Source organism: Phalacrocorax aristotelis, chromosome 5 (assembly GCF_949628215.1).
Source record: "Phalacrocorax aristotelis chromosome 5, bGulAri2.1, whole genome shotgun sequence".
Lineage (NCBI taxonomy): Eukaryota > Metazoa > Chordata > Aves > Suliformes > Phalacrocoracidae > Phalacrocorax > Phalacrocorax aristotelis.
In genome coordinates, this window is record NC_134280.1 from 28,464,488 (window position 1) to 28,480,826 (window position 16,339).

Below are 16,339 nucleotides of genomic sequence, written 5' to 3' on the forward strand. Positions count from 1 at the left end.
ACAGCGGAGGTGCAGAGGGAATTTACAATATAAACAAGGCTGGCAAAAACACTACCTGCTGCTACAGGCATGTGAATGGTAGCCCTTTGCAAGAGTCCTAAATCCCACTCCTATTATTATTTTATGTGGTAGTTGTTAATACATTAGCTGATGAGCATTAAATTGTACAAATTATTAAATACATTTATTCCTTCCAACTTTAATTAATTAAGTAGCAGACTGACAAAATGGTCTCCATACCAGCCCTGAAAATCAGACCTGCAGCAGATAACAAGGCTGAAGACATGCAGGCCTGCCTGTCACTTTATTTCTTGCTCTGGAGAACCTGTGACAGGCATTAAATGTGCGATGTGCTGTAAGACTTTAAGTATCCTCCTCCAATATGCTGTGCTTTGTGCATGACAAATGCCACAGTTTGAGGGGCCTAAACTTGCTCTTACTAAGTTACTTTACTGAGTTTATTAAGCACACTGGTTAGCAAATTTAATTAACAGTGGACAGCTTAAAACCAGAGACCCTTTCCCATGGACCCCTATTTAAACAGTGGAAATCTTTGCCAGGTGATATTACAGATGTCAATTACTTAGGTTTCAAAAAGTGATTGGACAAGTTCGTGGAAGAAAAAAACAAGCAAGGGCTATTAACTGCCAAGACAATACTTCTTGCTCAAGAAGGTCCTGAGCTGCAAATCAGTGGAGAATGGGGAAACACTAGGAAAATTTGATGCCTATTTGGCACAGGTCTTCTGTCTTCTTCCCCAGGCACCCACTAGAGGCTGCTATGTTTTTTTCCTCAGGAAGAGCACATACACAGTACCACCTCCCTCCCTGCCTTGCAATGATACAGAGGCATTTCTTGCTTTTGGGAGAATAGCAGAGGTCAGTTCACCTCCGGGGTGAAGCTGGGGACCAGCTTCATTTCAGGAAAGTCACTTTCTTCGTCAGGGTATTGCCTTTGCCACATAATAGAAGAGGAATTGGGTTAGCAGGACTTTGGGTCAGTCCTGGCATGGCTATGTTCGCTTTGTGAAGGTCACTTTTCACACTTGCCTGGCCATACCAGCAGATAAGCCCTGGGTAGGTGCAACTGGAGGAAAGGCAGGCAGTAGATCTGCGTTTCTCAAAGCAGAGCAAACAAGCAGCAGCTCTACTGGAGACATGGGGTTGCCATGATGCCTGCCAGGTGGATGCCCTCAGAAATCAAATCCAACTTGCCTATAAGCCCCACAGATGGAATGGAAGGTGGGGAAGTGCTAAGCTTGGTGTTCCTTTTGCTGTAGAATTAATGAGCATGGCCATAAGCATCTAATGTTGCTAGGAGGGGCCATTCCCAAATGCCAGCCCTCCCTCAGTGGCTGCCCACCCAGCTTTCCACTGCCTAAAGCTTGGGCTTTGGAAAGAGAGCAGTGAAATGAGATAAGGAAGAGAAAGTACAGCACAAATTCTGAAAATGCCAAGTAGGCTTTTTCCTGGAAAACATCTGTCTTGCATGATAATACATTTGCTTTTATGTTTTCTTAGGCCATCACAAATAGAGGCAACATTATGATCATGTCTCATAAACCCATTCCTGTTGTTTACCAGGTAATCAGTTAATAACATGAGAAGTACATTCCCAGTGAGGGGTATGACTCATTCCATTCAGAACTACAGCAAACCTTCCTAATCTTCAAAATCCAGTAGCCTCTCACTGACTTGTTAGTCATCATGATGCACTGGCTACCATGAGCAATCCTGTGCAAGATGTGCCCTACATCCATTGAAAGGACAACAGCAGGATTTAGTAAGTTGTGTTCAGATTTCTTGGCTGTTAGAATTTCTCCTAATACTGTAAGCAAAACCATAACATTGATGAAAGAACAAATAGCAGCATCCTTGCTATATGCCATAAATACTGCAAACAGAACATATGGGCTCTTGGGACGTATCAGGTCTAGTTTTTCACCATTCTATACGGTGGAATACTGGAACAATGGAAGTTGATAGCTTCTTTTACAAGCAATTAGATCCATCAGAAAACCCAGTGAATAGTCTGTGCCTCCCTTGTTAGCAAGTCTTCTACGTTTCCAACTAGCCACTCAGCAGTGAAATTCAATTCCTAGAACTGTAAAAGGATCATTTATTTAGCTTTAAACTAATAACCCAACCTGAAGGTGCAGGTTTAACCTCTCTGTGTTGTTTTTTTTTTTTTTTCTTTTAATTTCTCTCAGCTCAGCAGCATTGTTTCTAAGCAAAAGGAGAAAGCTGCAGTCCTGCGTGAAGCCATAGTCTAATTTCCCTGGCACACACGCTGAGTGGCAGAGGCAAGAAAGGGACAGCAACATCAAAAAGGAATTCCTCCTCATAGATACCTGGGTCAGAGAGGCTCCAAACCCAGATCCTGCAGTCTATTGCAAGAGTTGGCACAGGTAGTACATGATTTCTTGTGTACATGTATGAGAGAGAGAGGGAAAGAATAGGGGGACAATATCCAGTAACACAGAGAGCTTACTAGGCATATCATTACTTTGTGTGTTATGAAGCAGAGGAGTGAAGGATGCGCTTTGATTGTACAATAAATTGGTGGGCCAGGTGCTGGCTGATCTCTGCTGTGTCCTGTCAGGCCAGCTGTTACCTCATCTCTTCCAGCCTGTCCTCTTCCCAGTCCATCCCCTCTTTGTACCACATAGATCTGATTAATACACACACAGAGTGGGGAGAGCAAGCCATGTGCTAAGAAACTCAGAAGCAGCAGCAGGTCAATAGATTGCATTAGGTGAGAGAATATGCATTGCAGTGATGTGGATGCAAGCAGCCCGCAAGCTGACACTCAAGACTGATTCTCATCTTAAATGGGCTCATTCCGCCCATTTCCCACTACCAAACTCCTTACCCTCACTTACAGTACTGTGCATGTTGTCTCCCCTTTCTTGACTAGATTTTTCTCAGCTTCTATTGCAATCCCACCTGGGAAATGGTTTTGGCCAGATTTTTGTAGGGGGTCTCCAAGTGTCCCATACTCTTCACCTGTGTTTCAGATTTGCTCACTGACAGAGGTACTTGGTACGATGCAGTTTTCTCTCTCCTAGATCCCAGTGAGCTTATGTTCCAGTGACAGCTAGAGTATGGAGAGAAAACACCTGAAGAAAGAGATTGAAAAACTCCTGTAAGTAGTAACTGCCCACAACTGCCTTCACTGCATTTGAGATGGACTTGTTTTCATTGCAAAGGGTTGTACAACCTAGCTGGATGACAACTGTAAAACCTTAGTCTTCTCTTAAGGGAAAGTATGAACAGACTTCCTTTGAGATGCTCTCCATTTTCTTAGATGCAGTCTGCAGTGTGAGACCTGACCTCATATATGATGGTAGAGATGTCACAGCCCAGAACTTGCTCTGTCAGTGGGAGTGACCAGGGAGGTCGCTTGCTATGCAGCTAGTGCCAGTCTCCTAGTTCATGCTCTTGGATGCAGGGGTCCCCAGCAGACAACTCCTAGGGGATGTAAGCAGCGTCCCCTCTATTCCATACAAGTCCTGTGGTCATCTTCCCTAGGACTGCTTGCATGGATCAGTAGTACTTAGTCTGAGGAAAGACCACAGAATCAGGCCTCCCCTGAGTAAGAAGAAAAAGCACCAGTGAAGCATCTCTTTCAGTCTCTTGGCTGTACAGTGAAATCCTTCTGTGAGTCCCCAGACTTTAAATACTTGATTCATATTTGTGTCTGTGAGAAATCCTGCAGCAGATTCCTAGCCCTGAATCACAGCAAATTTAGCTCCAGTCTTGCACTAGCTTTAGAGACACCTATTACATTTCCTATGCACTGGATTGCTTAGAACCAGTTGTAATTTGAAGTTATTTTCTTGCTTTAAGGGGAGATTATGTTGGCATCAGACTACGAGAAAACAAATTTGATCCAAGAGGACAAAGGCAGCCCACCTTTCTAGATGACATGGTAATCACCAGACTTCTTAATTCCTCTCCTCTCTAACTGCAGGGCTACTGAGAACTCTGAAGATGGCTCTTTGGTACAGCTGAATAACCTCTTCCTACAATGATCAATAAAAGCACATTACTGAAATAACTGTCTAAAGAGATTGGCTGTGAATAGCATCCAGGTGTAATGTATCCAAGAAAATTCAAGTTTTGCTGTTTTTTCGCAAGACAAAGCTGATCCTAACAGGGCATTTGATAAAGTTCAAGTCAACTAACCGAAGGGAATTCTTCACAAACTAAAGCTGCTGTGCATAACAAAACATCTTCCAGCTAAGCTGAGAAAGTCTTCCTAGGTGTGTTTAAAATCCCTCAAACCTCAGCAAGTGTCTTACAACTTGTTAGCTATCCAGTGTAGTTGAGAAATAACTGGGCTTCAGCTCATGTTTCCCTCCATTTCTCTGATCTTTCTGTCATCCCTCAGTCAAGCAATTACAGTAAAACAAAACACATAAGGTTCTTCTATCATTCCAGGTCCATTACAACTTAGCCTTCAGTGTTGCTTTGCTGTGGCTAAGTGACTTGGATGCTCAGACTGCACTGACAAGACAGAAAATGTGAGTATTGCAAAGCTAAGGCCCTGCTGTTGCAGTAGGTTACGTTACACCAGTGTGAAAATGGAGAAAAACCAGCAGTGAATCAAGCCCAGGACTCCTTTTTGCATTTATAACACCAGGCTAATAATCTTCTTGTTCAAAACACCATACAGGAATTTTGCAACTCGCAACCGATACATGTATCCCAACCAAACTGAGAGAGAACCTATGATATTATCTTCATATGCTGGAATATTAATGGTAAGAGGGCAAGAAAGATAACAATATCTTTTGCTGTATGCCACCTGTCTAGAAACACTCCCTGTACCCTGGATGTCTTTGTTCACTGAAAGCAGAGTATACAGACAGTGCAAATATTACAGATCTGCCTCATTTTTATCAGGTAGCCATTAAGTTTGCTCAGCCTTAGAAAACAAAGTAGGCAGTTTCAGTAGGTGGCCCTACGTGTGCGTATAGGTTACTTATCTTGTCTCACCAAAGCGCAAAATGGTGAGCAAGTTTCAGGACTGGATCTCAATAGATTTGTATTAGCAGCATGAAACAATACTAGGAGTTCATATGAAAGCTGTTTCAGAGAGCAAAGAAAGGGAATATGAGCTGGATTTCATGCATTCACTTTAAAGAATACTAATTCTGAGAGCTGAACCTCTCTCTTTACCTGTCTTCACAGAACAGCATTCCTGTTGAAGAGATCTTTGAGATTAACAGCATGAGGCCCTCAGCAGCACAGTGGCAAAGCTCTGCAAATGTGAGTGATTTGTTGTTTTTTCAGCACCTCTAATAGGGGTCTGTGTGAAGATCTCTCTTACCTGTAGTGGCCTGGTCCAGTATGTAGCCCACTGGGTGGCATTCTGGGAATGCGATCCACACGTGTATTATTTCTCTTCTCGCTCAGAGTAAACATTGTTGAACTGTGTAACTGTGAACACTTGATACCTCTTCTCACATCTGCCATTATGGCTTAGAGCCTTGTGGGTGGCCTTTCAGCATCATAACAAGGTATAAAGCCTCCATGTGCAGCTGTAGTTGTCCATGGGGTGCTTCATCCCTGCTGCTAGTCTTACGGCGTGTCTTTCAAAGCTGTGGAGTACAGCACATTTCTTAATTGCTTGCAGATCATATTGTGTGTGGGTCTATTATTATAGCTACTGTTTATTCCAGCACTCCCATACTATTAAAGGAAGAAACTCCATTCTGTGGAAAGCAATCACTACTGTTACACCAGCAGCGGTTGGGGATATGTGAATGATAGCTGGCAACATCGTACAACAAACTATCATCTATCTTCTTGTTACAGCAGAATAAAAGCATTCAGGACCACAGGCTAGGTATGACAATGTGAATTTTATCTGAGGTTAGTACTTTCCTTTGGGATTGTCATCTGGCTGCCAAAAATGGCCAGACTACTTTGCCTGTACCCAGTCTTCTTCCCCAGTCCACTCAGGTTTCAAACCAGAAATCATCAGGGGACAATACCTAACCTTTGCTAGCTCCTGGCCTCTGCTGCTGTCTTGCACTGCTTTGCCATGGCATGGAGAGGATGCTTTGCTGGACAGTATACCCTGTAAGCAGTTGTATGAACAAGTGAAACTCTCCCTGTGCAGCCCACGTCTTTGCTTCAGTTCTTCTGCCCTCCTCTTTTGTATGGACTGTGCAAATACTTCACGGTCTCCTTAACTCATTCTTATTCCCCTGTAAGCTGATAAATCTTTCAGCTAAGAAAAATCTCTTAGGTCTGAGATAAGGCATTCATCAGAGGAACCAAAGATGTGAAATTTGGGTTGAGACTTTTAACCCTGCAAGACAGAGACTTCCTTCCATACCTCCACAGGGTTTTTTGTAAGCTATTGAATGCTGTTTGGCAGAGTGTGCCAACACTGCAGGTCTTAATCTGGGGTCGTGTTTAGGCAGGTTTATACAATCAGTGCTATGTTTACAGAAGCCAGCTCTCAGAAGGGCACTGTGACTCTTGCATAGGCATTACATGACACTGTTCAAGGGGATTCAGTATCTAAATCCTAGGAATCCTTCCTGGATCCCAGTAAAGGATGAGAGATGGCACCTGTCAGAGAGCCTTAAATTCTCCCTTTATCGCGGTGTGAAAAAGAGGAGAATAAGAAAACACTGCTAAGCCAATTTTTACTTGCAGGGCTTTGCAGTCCTATGGAAGGTGGACACACAGATTAAACAGAACAAACCAGCAACTCTGAGACTGCAAGGTCATCTGTGTTACCTGTGCACCTGCAGGGAAAAGATGCTCTAGAGTCTGGAAGTATCCATATGCCAAATCATACAATAGTAACAGAAAACTTGCACAAGGTTTTACGATTCAATTATTGCAGAGATAAGAGGTAACATTACCCTGACTTGCAGATTATTAGATTAGACTGACTTTGGGCAAGTCATTTAATCTCTGTCCTAGTCAATCTGTGGCACAGTCTGGGTCATTATTTGCAGTTAAAAGCCTCCAGAGAGAAGGAGGCGATGTTTCCTTGGGCACAGTGCTCTGACAACATGGCCTGCTGTCAGCCAGTACACCAGAGTAGTTGGGGTCTAGTCAGCTCTCAAGACAGGCAGCAAAGTGTGTGCCTCCTGCTTCCCTTTGACTGAGAATTCTAAGAGTGTATTTACATAAGCAAAGGAATCCGACACTGTTCAAGACCTTCCAGACAAGTCACGTCTCTGCTCTTTGGGAACGAAACCTCCATGTGGAATGATCCATCAGGTCTTAGGGAGCTTGTAAGACCTGAGCAGTTTTAGACATAGGGACAACTTCTGCATCCCCATTCAAATACCTTTCTATTTATATTGGGCATAAATTGCAGGGTTTACTGCTTTCATGCAAGTTCACACCTGGGTGCTATGTTAGGCATAAATGGTAGAGTTCAGGCAGTAAGGGCTGCAGTGTATGGGGTGATACCATGAACTGCCCTGTGTCAGTCAACTCAGAAACACATGTAAGCAGCCAAGCATGAGCCAAAACTTCAGCCAGAGGAGCACATGCCACCTCTACTCAAACATGTTTAAGAAAGAGCAGCAGCTACTAAGGAAGGAGGCATGAAGGCACATGTAAGGAGATGTGTGGGGCGACTATTAAGAGAGACATGCTCTTGGAAGGAGGCATTGCCTCCGTGCCATGGCCTGCAGGGACAAAAGTACAGGGGAAAAGTAAGAAGTACAGAGAAATGCCAGGCAGAAACCATTTGCTGATGAGTCCAACCTCCTTTTCCGCCCATCACCTCACAGAAGGAATTGGGGCAGACTGAATGTAACCATGAAAAATCAAGGGACGTTGAGACTAGGCAGCAGAGGAAAGGTGCTTATTATATTTAACCTCTAGAGTTTGACCTCTCGATGTTTCCCTCATTACACCACCACTGGGATCAGAATCCTCTAGCAGTATAAGGGCTACTTCTAAAATCCCAGCTCCATCTTTTTAGTCTAAAAAGTCATCCGTTGCATGCTAGTATATTTCAATGATATGCTCCTGGGCTTAGAGGTTTATGAAGGCTTTTTATTGGTGTGCCTCTTTCTGGCTTAAATGCCTGGCTGACCACAGACTTCATGGTTCCTTTCTGGCCTGCACACTGGCATGGGACTTAGCCAACCCAAGCAAACAAAGTGCTAGTGCAGGGAAAGCACAGACACGTAAAAGCTCTTTGTCTTCAGTAGCTGACCTTCACGGAGATGGTTTTGTTCTTCAAAGGGCAGGAGCGGCTTGCTTGGCTCTGTTGTGCGGTTCCTCTGTTGGACCTCTGCTGAAAATTATCCCCAGGCTAACAGAAAAAGAAACTCTGTATTTGGTCCATCCAAAACCGGATACAGCAGACAAAGGTAACTGAGCAACCAGATGGATAAAAAAAAAAAGCCCTCAGTAGACAGAAAGGAGATACTTACTCGAGCTCTACTGATCGGATTTCATTTTGGCCCTGCAGAGATTTCACCAGTTAAAAGTCTTCAATCCTATCCTGCCCTGACATTAATACCTACACTTAGCCCCAGTCTTAAAGCGGTATCCCATTCCTAAACATGCTTGAAAGGCTTTCAGCTTTGCTAGCATCACATACTTTGCAGAATCTACCCCAAACTTTTTGATGTCTTCTGCCGTGTAGGTCTGAGAGAGTCCACCAAAAAAGAGGTACCAGTTCAGTGGTAGCAGTGACTTCTAGCTTTGGCCATAGCAATGGTAAGCGATTGGCCCCTTCTCCCACCAGCCTCCTGCCTAGACTGGTGTGCTATGAGCAGTAAAATGGAAGGAATCTCCGGCTGCATAAAGGCATAATGCATTGGGATCCTATAATATCCGTGCCTTTTAAGAAATACCTTACATTTTAAGCTCAAGTCATTTGCCCCTTTTGCTTTTGCCCCATTAGTAATAGCAAACTAGCTCCAGCCTTCTCTTTTTGAACATAGCAAAAACCTGAACTATTCACTTCCTCTACCTTACAGTGCACCAGGAAGAGGCAAGAAAAGGGCAGTCTGACTACTCACAACCACACTAAGATGTAACCCAGCTCCTGGACCTTCAGCATAGTGCTTTACAGAGGAGCATTTCCACCAGTGTGCTCTAATTACCATTAATGTGGCATGGGGAAGGAGGCTATGCAGGTCCAAGGAGATATGGCCTGCTTCACAAGGGCCTTGCCTGTACTCAGAGCAAGTTTCTCTAGCAGCATATCTTTAGTCATATAAGTGTAACTGCCCTTTAAAAAATAGGGGAGGTATTATGATTTTTATTTCATGACTCAAGTCACAAGAAAGCATTCTATATGGCCCAGCTATTTAATGAAAGAACATTTGTGCTGCAATATATAGATTTTATTTTCAGTAACACAGACTTTATTGATGTTTCCCAAGCAACCATTAAAAGTTGCTGTGGAATTGTAGTCAGACTGTAATAGATGATTCACATGTAATTCACACTGTTTCTGGTGCACTTAATTTTTTTTTCTAACCTCAGTCATGCTTAGCCATAATATTAATGATGGACTGCCACCCAGTGTCCAGAAGCGGCTAGAGCTACACTCCAGCTCATGAATGCACCTCTCTCAGTTGAATTTTCCCATGTCAAGAACTAGAAATGTTGCTACATGCCATGTAGGGGCATTTCACAATATGTTAGTTCGAAGGAGGGATCTTCCCCTCTGCTCCTGGGATAAGTGGGTGGATCAGCTCTCCCTCCTTTTCCTGTGAACATTACACTGTGTATTTTTACTGCCATGCTCCTCATTGGCAGAAATCCTTTTCTCTAGGAATTTCCAACACAGGATATTTTTAGAAAGCTCCATTTTGAGTGCACATCATACACTGCAGAGGAGTGATGTTTCCTTGGAAGTCTTCCAGCTACTCATGCTGTTTCCCATGGTGTTTTGGGGTTTGGTTTTTTTGGTTTTTGTTGTGTGGTTTATTTTTTTGGGGGGAGTAGTGTTTCCTTAGTTTTGATTTATATTCTGATGTTATGCAAGCAGAGACAAAGAAAGAACAGAAACAGTCTTTCTGTAAATCTCTTGTTACTGTGCACTTGCCTAGATCCTGTTCCTAATGGACTCAGGGATACTTCCTTGATGGTCATGAGGTAGCAAAGTTACAAGACTTTCTGGAGGGGAAGATCAGCCATTGTTATCAGGATCTCCAGTTTCTATTTCAGCAACAATGCTGCTTAATTTTAATAATGGGCTTAAGATCATTCCTACTGTATGCAAAAGGAACAGAAATGCTTTGCTGAATTTGGAAACTAAGGATAATTCATTCTGCAAAGCCCTAATTAGTCTAAGAGGTTAAATCTACTGTTGTCCTTAACAGTAACTCTTGGAGGACAGCTTAGGCCTCCTTAAGGATCCTAGACTCAAAGGACTGGAATCCAGCCCATCTCAAAATCCAGTTTCTGTGGATCTCAGGTTTTGTTATCTTTTCTCCCCCACCCTGTTTCCCATCAAAGTAAAACAGCAGAGATTCCTCTTTTCTGCCATCACTTTTGAAGCCTTGGCTTAGATCTTCTTGAAAACCAAGCACTAGCTTTACCAAGATACATACTTAGGGAGCCTAAGTCACATCCTAGTGGGATTTAGGATCAAGAAGATTTCTGATTCATGAGAAGGGACATCGTAGCCTGAGGTGGTCATAGTGGTTGTTATCCCAACTGCCTACTGCTTCTCAGTTTCCTACCCCATTGTCCAGACATTTCAGGAGCTGCCATGTGAACAGCGGAGCAGCCACAGGCTGCCCACCAGGATGTTTCAACAGACCACAATCCCAAGGCTGCACCAGTACATACAGGGCTATAAAATGCAGCAGTGCAGCTACTGTGTGAATAACTGAAATGTCTGGGCAGCAGGGATGGGCAGAAGCTGGGTGGGCAAAGCAACCAGGACAAAAACTGCCACTAAAGCTGTGCTCATTTATCCATCAGGACCTCTGAAGCAGTTATCTTGCTTTCAGCTGACCACAAAAGAGTATGCCCATTTGGCTTAGCACACAGTTTCTGCAGACATACTAATCCATGAATTGTCTTTCCAGGACCACTGGAGTCAACCTTTCAAGCTCTCCCTGCATCCATCTGCCATGCTGACTGCTCCTGAAGCTGCAGAGTATGCCTGGAAGCAAAGTGAGCACATTTCACCCCAGATTCCGCAAGGCCAGGGCAAGGGGACATGGGGCAGCAGATTCTGGCCCAGCAGCGTGACCGAGTTACAGCCTGCTGAGCTCCAGCAGCTGCACATGGAAAGGAGAGTGTACACCTTGGTCTGTGCCTATTCTCTTGTGGGGGGAACATACAGGCATTTTCTCATTGTAGCCTAGAAATAGTGTTTAGCTCAGGCTCCTGAGCTCAGGACAATTGCAAAAGGAGCATTCTCCTCAAGTTGAGGTAAACAGTAAGATTACACATTTCTGATAGGATCAGCCTTCATGTCTCACAATCACTTGTTTGTTCTTAAGCTTGAACTATTACTAGTACTTTTGCAAAGGTCAGTTATTCTACTGGCCAGTGAAAGAGCCACCCCACCCCCCTCCCCCTTCCCTGCTTCCTCTCCAAGTGCAGCAAAACAGAGTAACTCCAGGAGCATTAGGGAATTTAAAGCTGAAACCCCTTACCTCCAACCATGTATTGCAATTGAACCCATGCAGTAGGTCTGTAAACCAGCCTGGTGGCACCCTGTAAGCCCAAGATGATGTGAGGCCCTTTTTCCCTCCCAAGGCATCAAGTACTGGAGAGCAGCAGCATAGCAAAAGACCAAGCCTTGTTCAGCAAGGAGAGCTAAGAAGGACAGCAAGCAACGGGACTCACTCACCAAAGGAAAGCAACAGGTTGTCGAAGTAAGTCTGAAGAATTCACTCAAGCCAGTAAAACTGTTTTTGCAACTGTTTTTGCAATGCTGAATGTCACAGCTAGAGAGGCACCTCAAGCCACCCAAAGCCCACAAAGCCTTTCTTGTCTGCCCTGCTTGGCGCTCTTTAGCATGAGAAGTTTTATAGTAGCACTAATTTAAAACATAGTGTCAATGCTAAATTGGACTGTCACAGCAACTGAATCATACCTTGGCAGGAGGTGTCACTCATGAGCCGGAAAGTCAGCTCCAGTAACACTCAACATACACATGGAAGGCACTCTTCTGGCTAATATCCCTGCAAAACACATTCACTGTCACTTCCAGGTTAAAAAACAGTTGAACACTTTTTTAAAAAAACAGAACAAAAACCTGACTCCGTAAAGAACCGAGTAAGATCAGATTAGCCTAGCATGTACATGACTTAGGCTCTGCCTTTCTATTTGTCCATGATTTGCTGAAGAGTATTGTTTGCTGCAGCTCCACTGAGCAGGAGAACTAAGAAAACATTTGTTGTAGCAGCAGCAGGGCTGGATTTCACCAAGTGGAGGGGTTCCCCAACAGCCTCGAGTTCAATGTGCGTCACATGTCACACAGTAGGAGGGAATCTGATTTGCCATGCAGTCCGCGTCTCTGCTGATGGATTCAGCCCTGCATGCTGTGCTTGTGCTTATTAACATTTGCATCCTGCAGGGAGCCACAGAAGCAAAACAAGGAATCTCTCCGGAGAAGCCTGGAACAGATTCAAATGCAAGGAATGCAAAGGAAGCAAAGACATAACAAAGACCCAGAATTCATGTACCTCACTTAGCTGTTAAGTGAGCTAACTGATATCTTCTACCTTCACTTTGGTAATGCACTTGCGACTTGTGGTTTGAGGTGGGTTTGTTCGGGTTTTAAATCTTAGCAGTCATTCCTTCCTTCCCACCGCTCATATCTTGTACCCAAGACTCAGACATTCCCTCCTCTTCCCTTAGCCACCTCTCTCCTGTTTCCCTGCCAGTGTGTTGGGAGCTTACATTTTCCCAGTGTATCTCTACTGCTTCTCAACACACTATGCTACTTTTACAGGGCCAAAGAGGGGATGCAGAATTTCAGAGACAGGGAGTACACACTTCTCGTTGTCCACAGTGCTGTGCAACTCCCACACATGATCCAGAGTGGGGCAGGAATGAGCTTCCTGGCCTGTGACATGAGGGTTATGCCTCTCAGGATGATCCCATTTTCTTCAGCTTTAACCATCCTACTTTCTTATTTCCTTAAAGGATTCAGCTAAAGAAAAAGCCTCTCCCTGCAGTGCCAGTGTAGCGCTGAAACCTAACTGTCTTTCATTCCCTGCTTGTAGATCTCTAATGGTTTGCCTCTGTTCCATCCATACTGTGCTGTACAAGAACACTGCCCAATTCCTAGATGGACTGTCACAACCCTCATCCTTGTATTAATTCTACCTTGGGATAAGAGTTGTGTGCACATGGTTCTCCTCCCACATCCTTCTCTTTCTCTGGCTGGAAGCCTGGGCACACAGCATAGGGTGTTTCTGTAGGACTCATTCCACTTAATTGCAAAGAAGTTTCAGGGCTCAGTGGGGTAGAATTGTTCACTGCTGAGAGGTGCGTTTAACACTAATGGCAGGGTAGAGAGACTCCATTAGAGCTCTTTACATACAAAAATTACAGAAATGAAGATTCCCAGCTACTTCTAACCAGGGGTTAGACATCCATCCAAAGTATGGTCACATACTGTACACCTGCATTAAGCCATGCCTTGGAGATGGTCCTGTACTCTAATACAAATATCTGCTAAAGGAAAAACCAATAAACACATGTGAAGCAAAACTGGCTTTCCTCTTCTGCCTGCTTATTCTCAGTCACTGAGCCTATTTACAGAGATGCCATAAGAGAGCACTACACAAGAAAGCCTGGGGATGGTTAAACTTAATCAGGGATTCACAGGCTCTTTTAGAAGTCCTCGTAGACTCAAAGCTTGCTTTCAACTCTCCAGGTTCATAGCTTTTTTGTTTGTTTGTTTTTAAACATAACTTATCACAGATTTCCAGTTAAAATCAGTCTAAAATAAAATGTAGTTGCTGTAAACATCTGTCCTTTCAATTCTGAGCTGCCCATGGGGAAAGACCTAACCACAGTTTGGTACATTCAAAAATTACAGATTAACTGGTGAGCGTGTGCTGATACTGATGGGGCTTCTTGGCCATACCATACATCCCCTCACTTTCCTTTCAAGCCATGTCTGCCAAGATTCAAGGCCTAAGGGATTCAGATGAGAAGACTAGAAGAAACTGAAGATCAACAGCAACATCACCCTCCCTTACACAGGAACTCTTTAGCCACGACTTTCTGCAGCATGTTTTGGCCTGATTAGTACACTCTGCAGGAAGCTGGATTGCTGAATTCACTATCCAATCCCATTTAGCAGTTCCGACTTCTCTTCCATGGCCTGTGTCCACTGCTGAGACAGGCCTGCACTGTCACATTCAGCACAGGCTCATTCCTGGAGCTCAGAGCACCCATCAGCTTCTGAACAGAGGCTTCTGTTCTCACAAAAAAATTCAGTAGAGCAGTAGGCAGCAGCTAGTGCCAGGACCTGAGCAAATTTCATTCCAACTCAAACAGCATCAGTCTAACCCCTTAAAAGCCAAAGCAGAGAGAAATTGTCCTTTGAAACTAGGTCATTACAAAAGAGGAGGAGGGGATATTGCTGCTGAGCATGTAAGTAGGAGAACAATGGGGAGGGGGTGGTTAAGATTAAACAGCTAGAGAGAGAGATTAACATCTCATGACTGATTTCTGTTCACTGACCTGCAATAAAATAAACAGTAAGACTTTAACAAATAGGTGATTAGCCATGTTATTCCAGTGCTGCCTTTGCTATTAGAGTACTGCCGTGGTCTTTTGCTTTTAATTGGCTAATACTTCCTGGTCTTTATAGATAAGGCTGGTGTGGGGTTAAGAGGAGTAAGCAACAGAAATCTTGCTATGCTAATAAGCATAAAAACAGTGTTTCATTTTCAGAGTGCAAGTACCTGCCCTGTTGGCGGGCTGGTGTCTGGTTGTACACAAAAATCAAGCCCAGCAGATAAGGTGGTTTGCTGTTCACATGTTCACATTTTCAGGCAGCTGAAGTTAGGGAGCTGAAAGGTGCTTGTAGGTGTGTGCACAATGGGATTGGTGAATTAAAGCCTTCTGCCACCTCAACCGAAATTTCCTCCTTTCCTGAGCTATACTGTCTCCTGAATAAAAAAAAAAAAGGCTTTCCTGTGACCAGACCAATTAGCTAGGACAACTTAAAAATCATTTCTCAGCTACACAAAAAGCAATGGACATAGTTCAGAGCTCAGATGAGATGCAGAGTCATGAATTTGTTCTACAGGACCCAGAAGAGGCCTCTGATCATATATGCACGCTTGGCAACAGTTGTCATGTATCCAGTTGGTGCCCACCACTGCACTGCAATAATATTCACAGTGGGAAAAGTAAGAGACCATACTGGGTCTGTTCTTCATAAGTACCTGAAATCATGTTGTACAGCAAGTGAGGAACTCGACAGGGCATCATCCGCTTTCCCTTTGGCAATTTAAGAGCTGCCCATTGTACCCCAGAGGCTGACTCCAGTAGCAGAACTCATGGTGGCAACTTGGTGCCACAATTCACAGCCCACTTTATGACCCTGAAATCAGTGATGGTTTCAGCTGACACTCTTGGCTGTGAACACCACAGCAGCTGAGGCACAGACACACTGCCTGCAGGACCAGAGGTCCTAACTTCTTAAATCGCCCACACAAGCTTGTGAGTCAGAGTCTTTCCATCATAGCCAGAGTTGCTAGAGTACTGCCCATGCAGGCAAGCTCCAATTTCCCCCTCATTTCTGCTGCAGTAATCCTGACTTCAGACATGTCACTACCGATTCCCTAGCTACTCCTGAAAATTCTCACTCATTTTGGTGAAGAGCTTTTTCCTAGGCAAATAGCAGGGGGAAACACCTAGCACTCATCTTGGAATGGCAAAATACCCCTATTTTGTGCAAGAGATTGGTTTATGTCTAGGACAAAAATATAACCAATCTGTTTTGAAAATAATTTATTTTGTCAGGATGGAATCTAATGTATTAAGTGCATAGGACTATACCTCTTCGAGAGGCAGCCAGCAGCATGAGCAAATACCAAAGTCAAAGCAATGATAGTCAGTTTTACTCAGTCTCTCTAAAACAATGTGAAGGATACTGGCTCCACGAGGGGAGTCATTCTTGAAAGATCAAGCATCTCTGCTGCATTTTCAATACCTAAGAATGGTTAGAGGTGCTCAAAACAGGATCTAGCCCAGACTGGCTCAAAAAAAGGAGTTTGTTTGCAGCAAAGCAGAGTCAGAGAGAACACCAACTGCCAAATTCTGCGCAGGCTGTCACCAGGTCAGGTGCTGTTATGGAAGCAATCTGCCAGGTACTTGCACACAGGTAATCCCACTGCCAGTGCAAA

At 44.0% G+C, this 16,339-nt stretch overlaps 1 protein-coding gene across 1 annotated transcript; it reads left to right on the forward strand.

The window, feature by feature from the left end:
- Positions 1-3,103: 3,103 nt before the first annotated feature.
- Positions 3,104-13,673, forward strand: C5H2orf80 (chromosome 5 C2orf80 homolog). The gene is given in 8 exon segments (XM_075092575.1): positions 3,104-3,144; positions 3,849-3,930; positions 4,443-4,525; positions 4,678-4,765; positions 5,196-5,273; positions 11,042-11,129; positions 11,721-11,839; positions 12,544-13,673. Coding segments are annotated over 8 exon segments (666 nt in total). The 3' UTR covers positions 12,631-13,673.
- Positions 13,674-16,339: the final 2,666 nt, after the last annotated feature.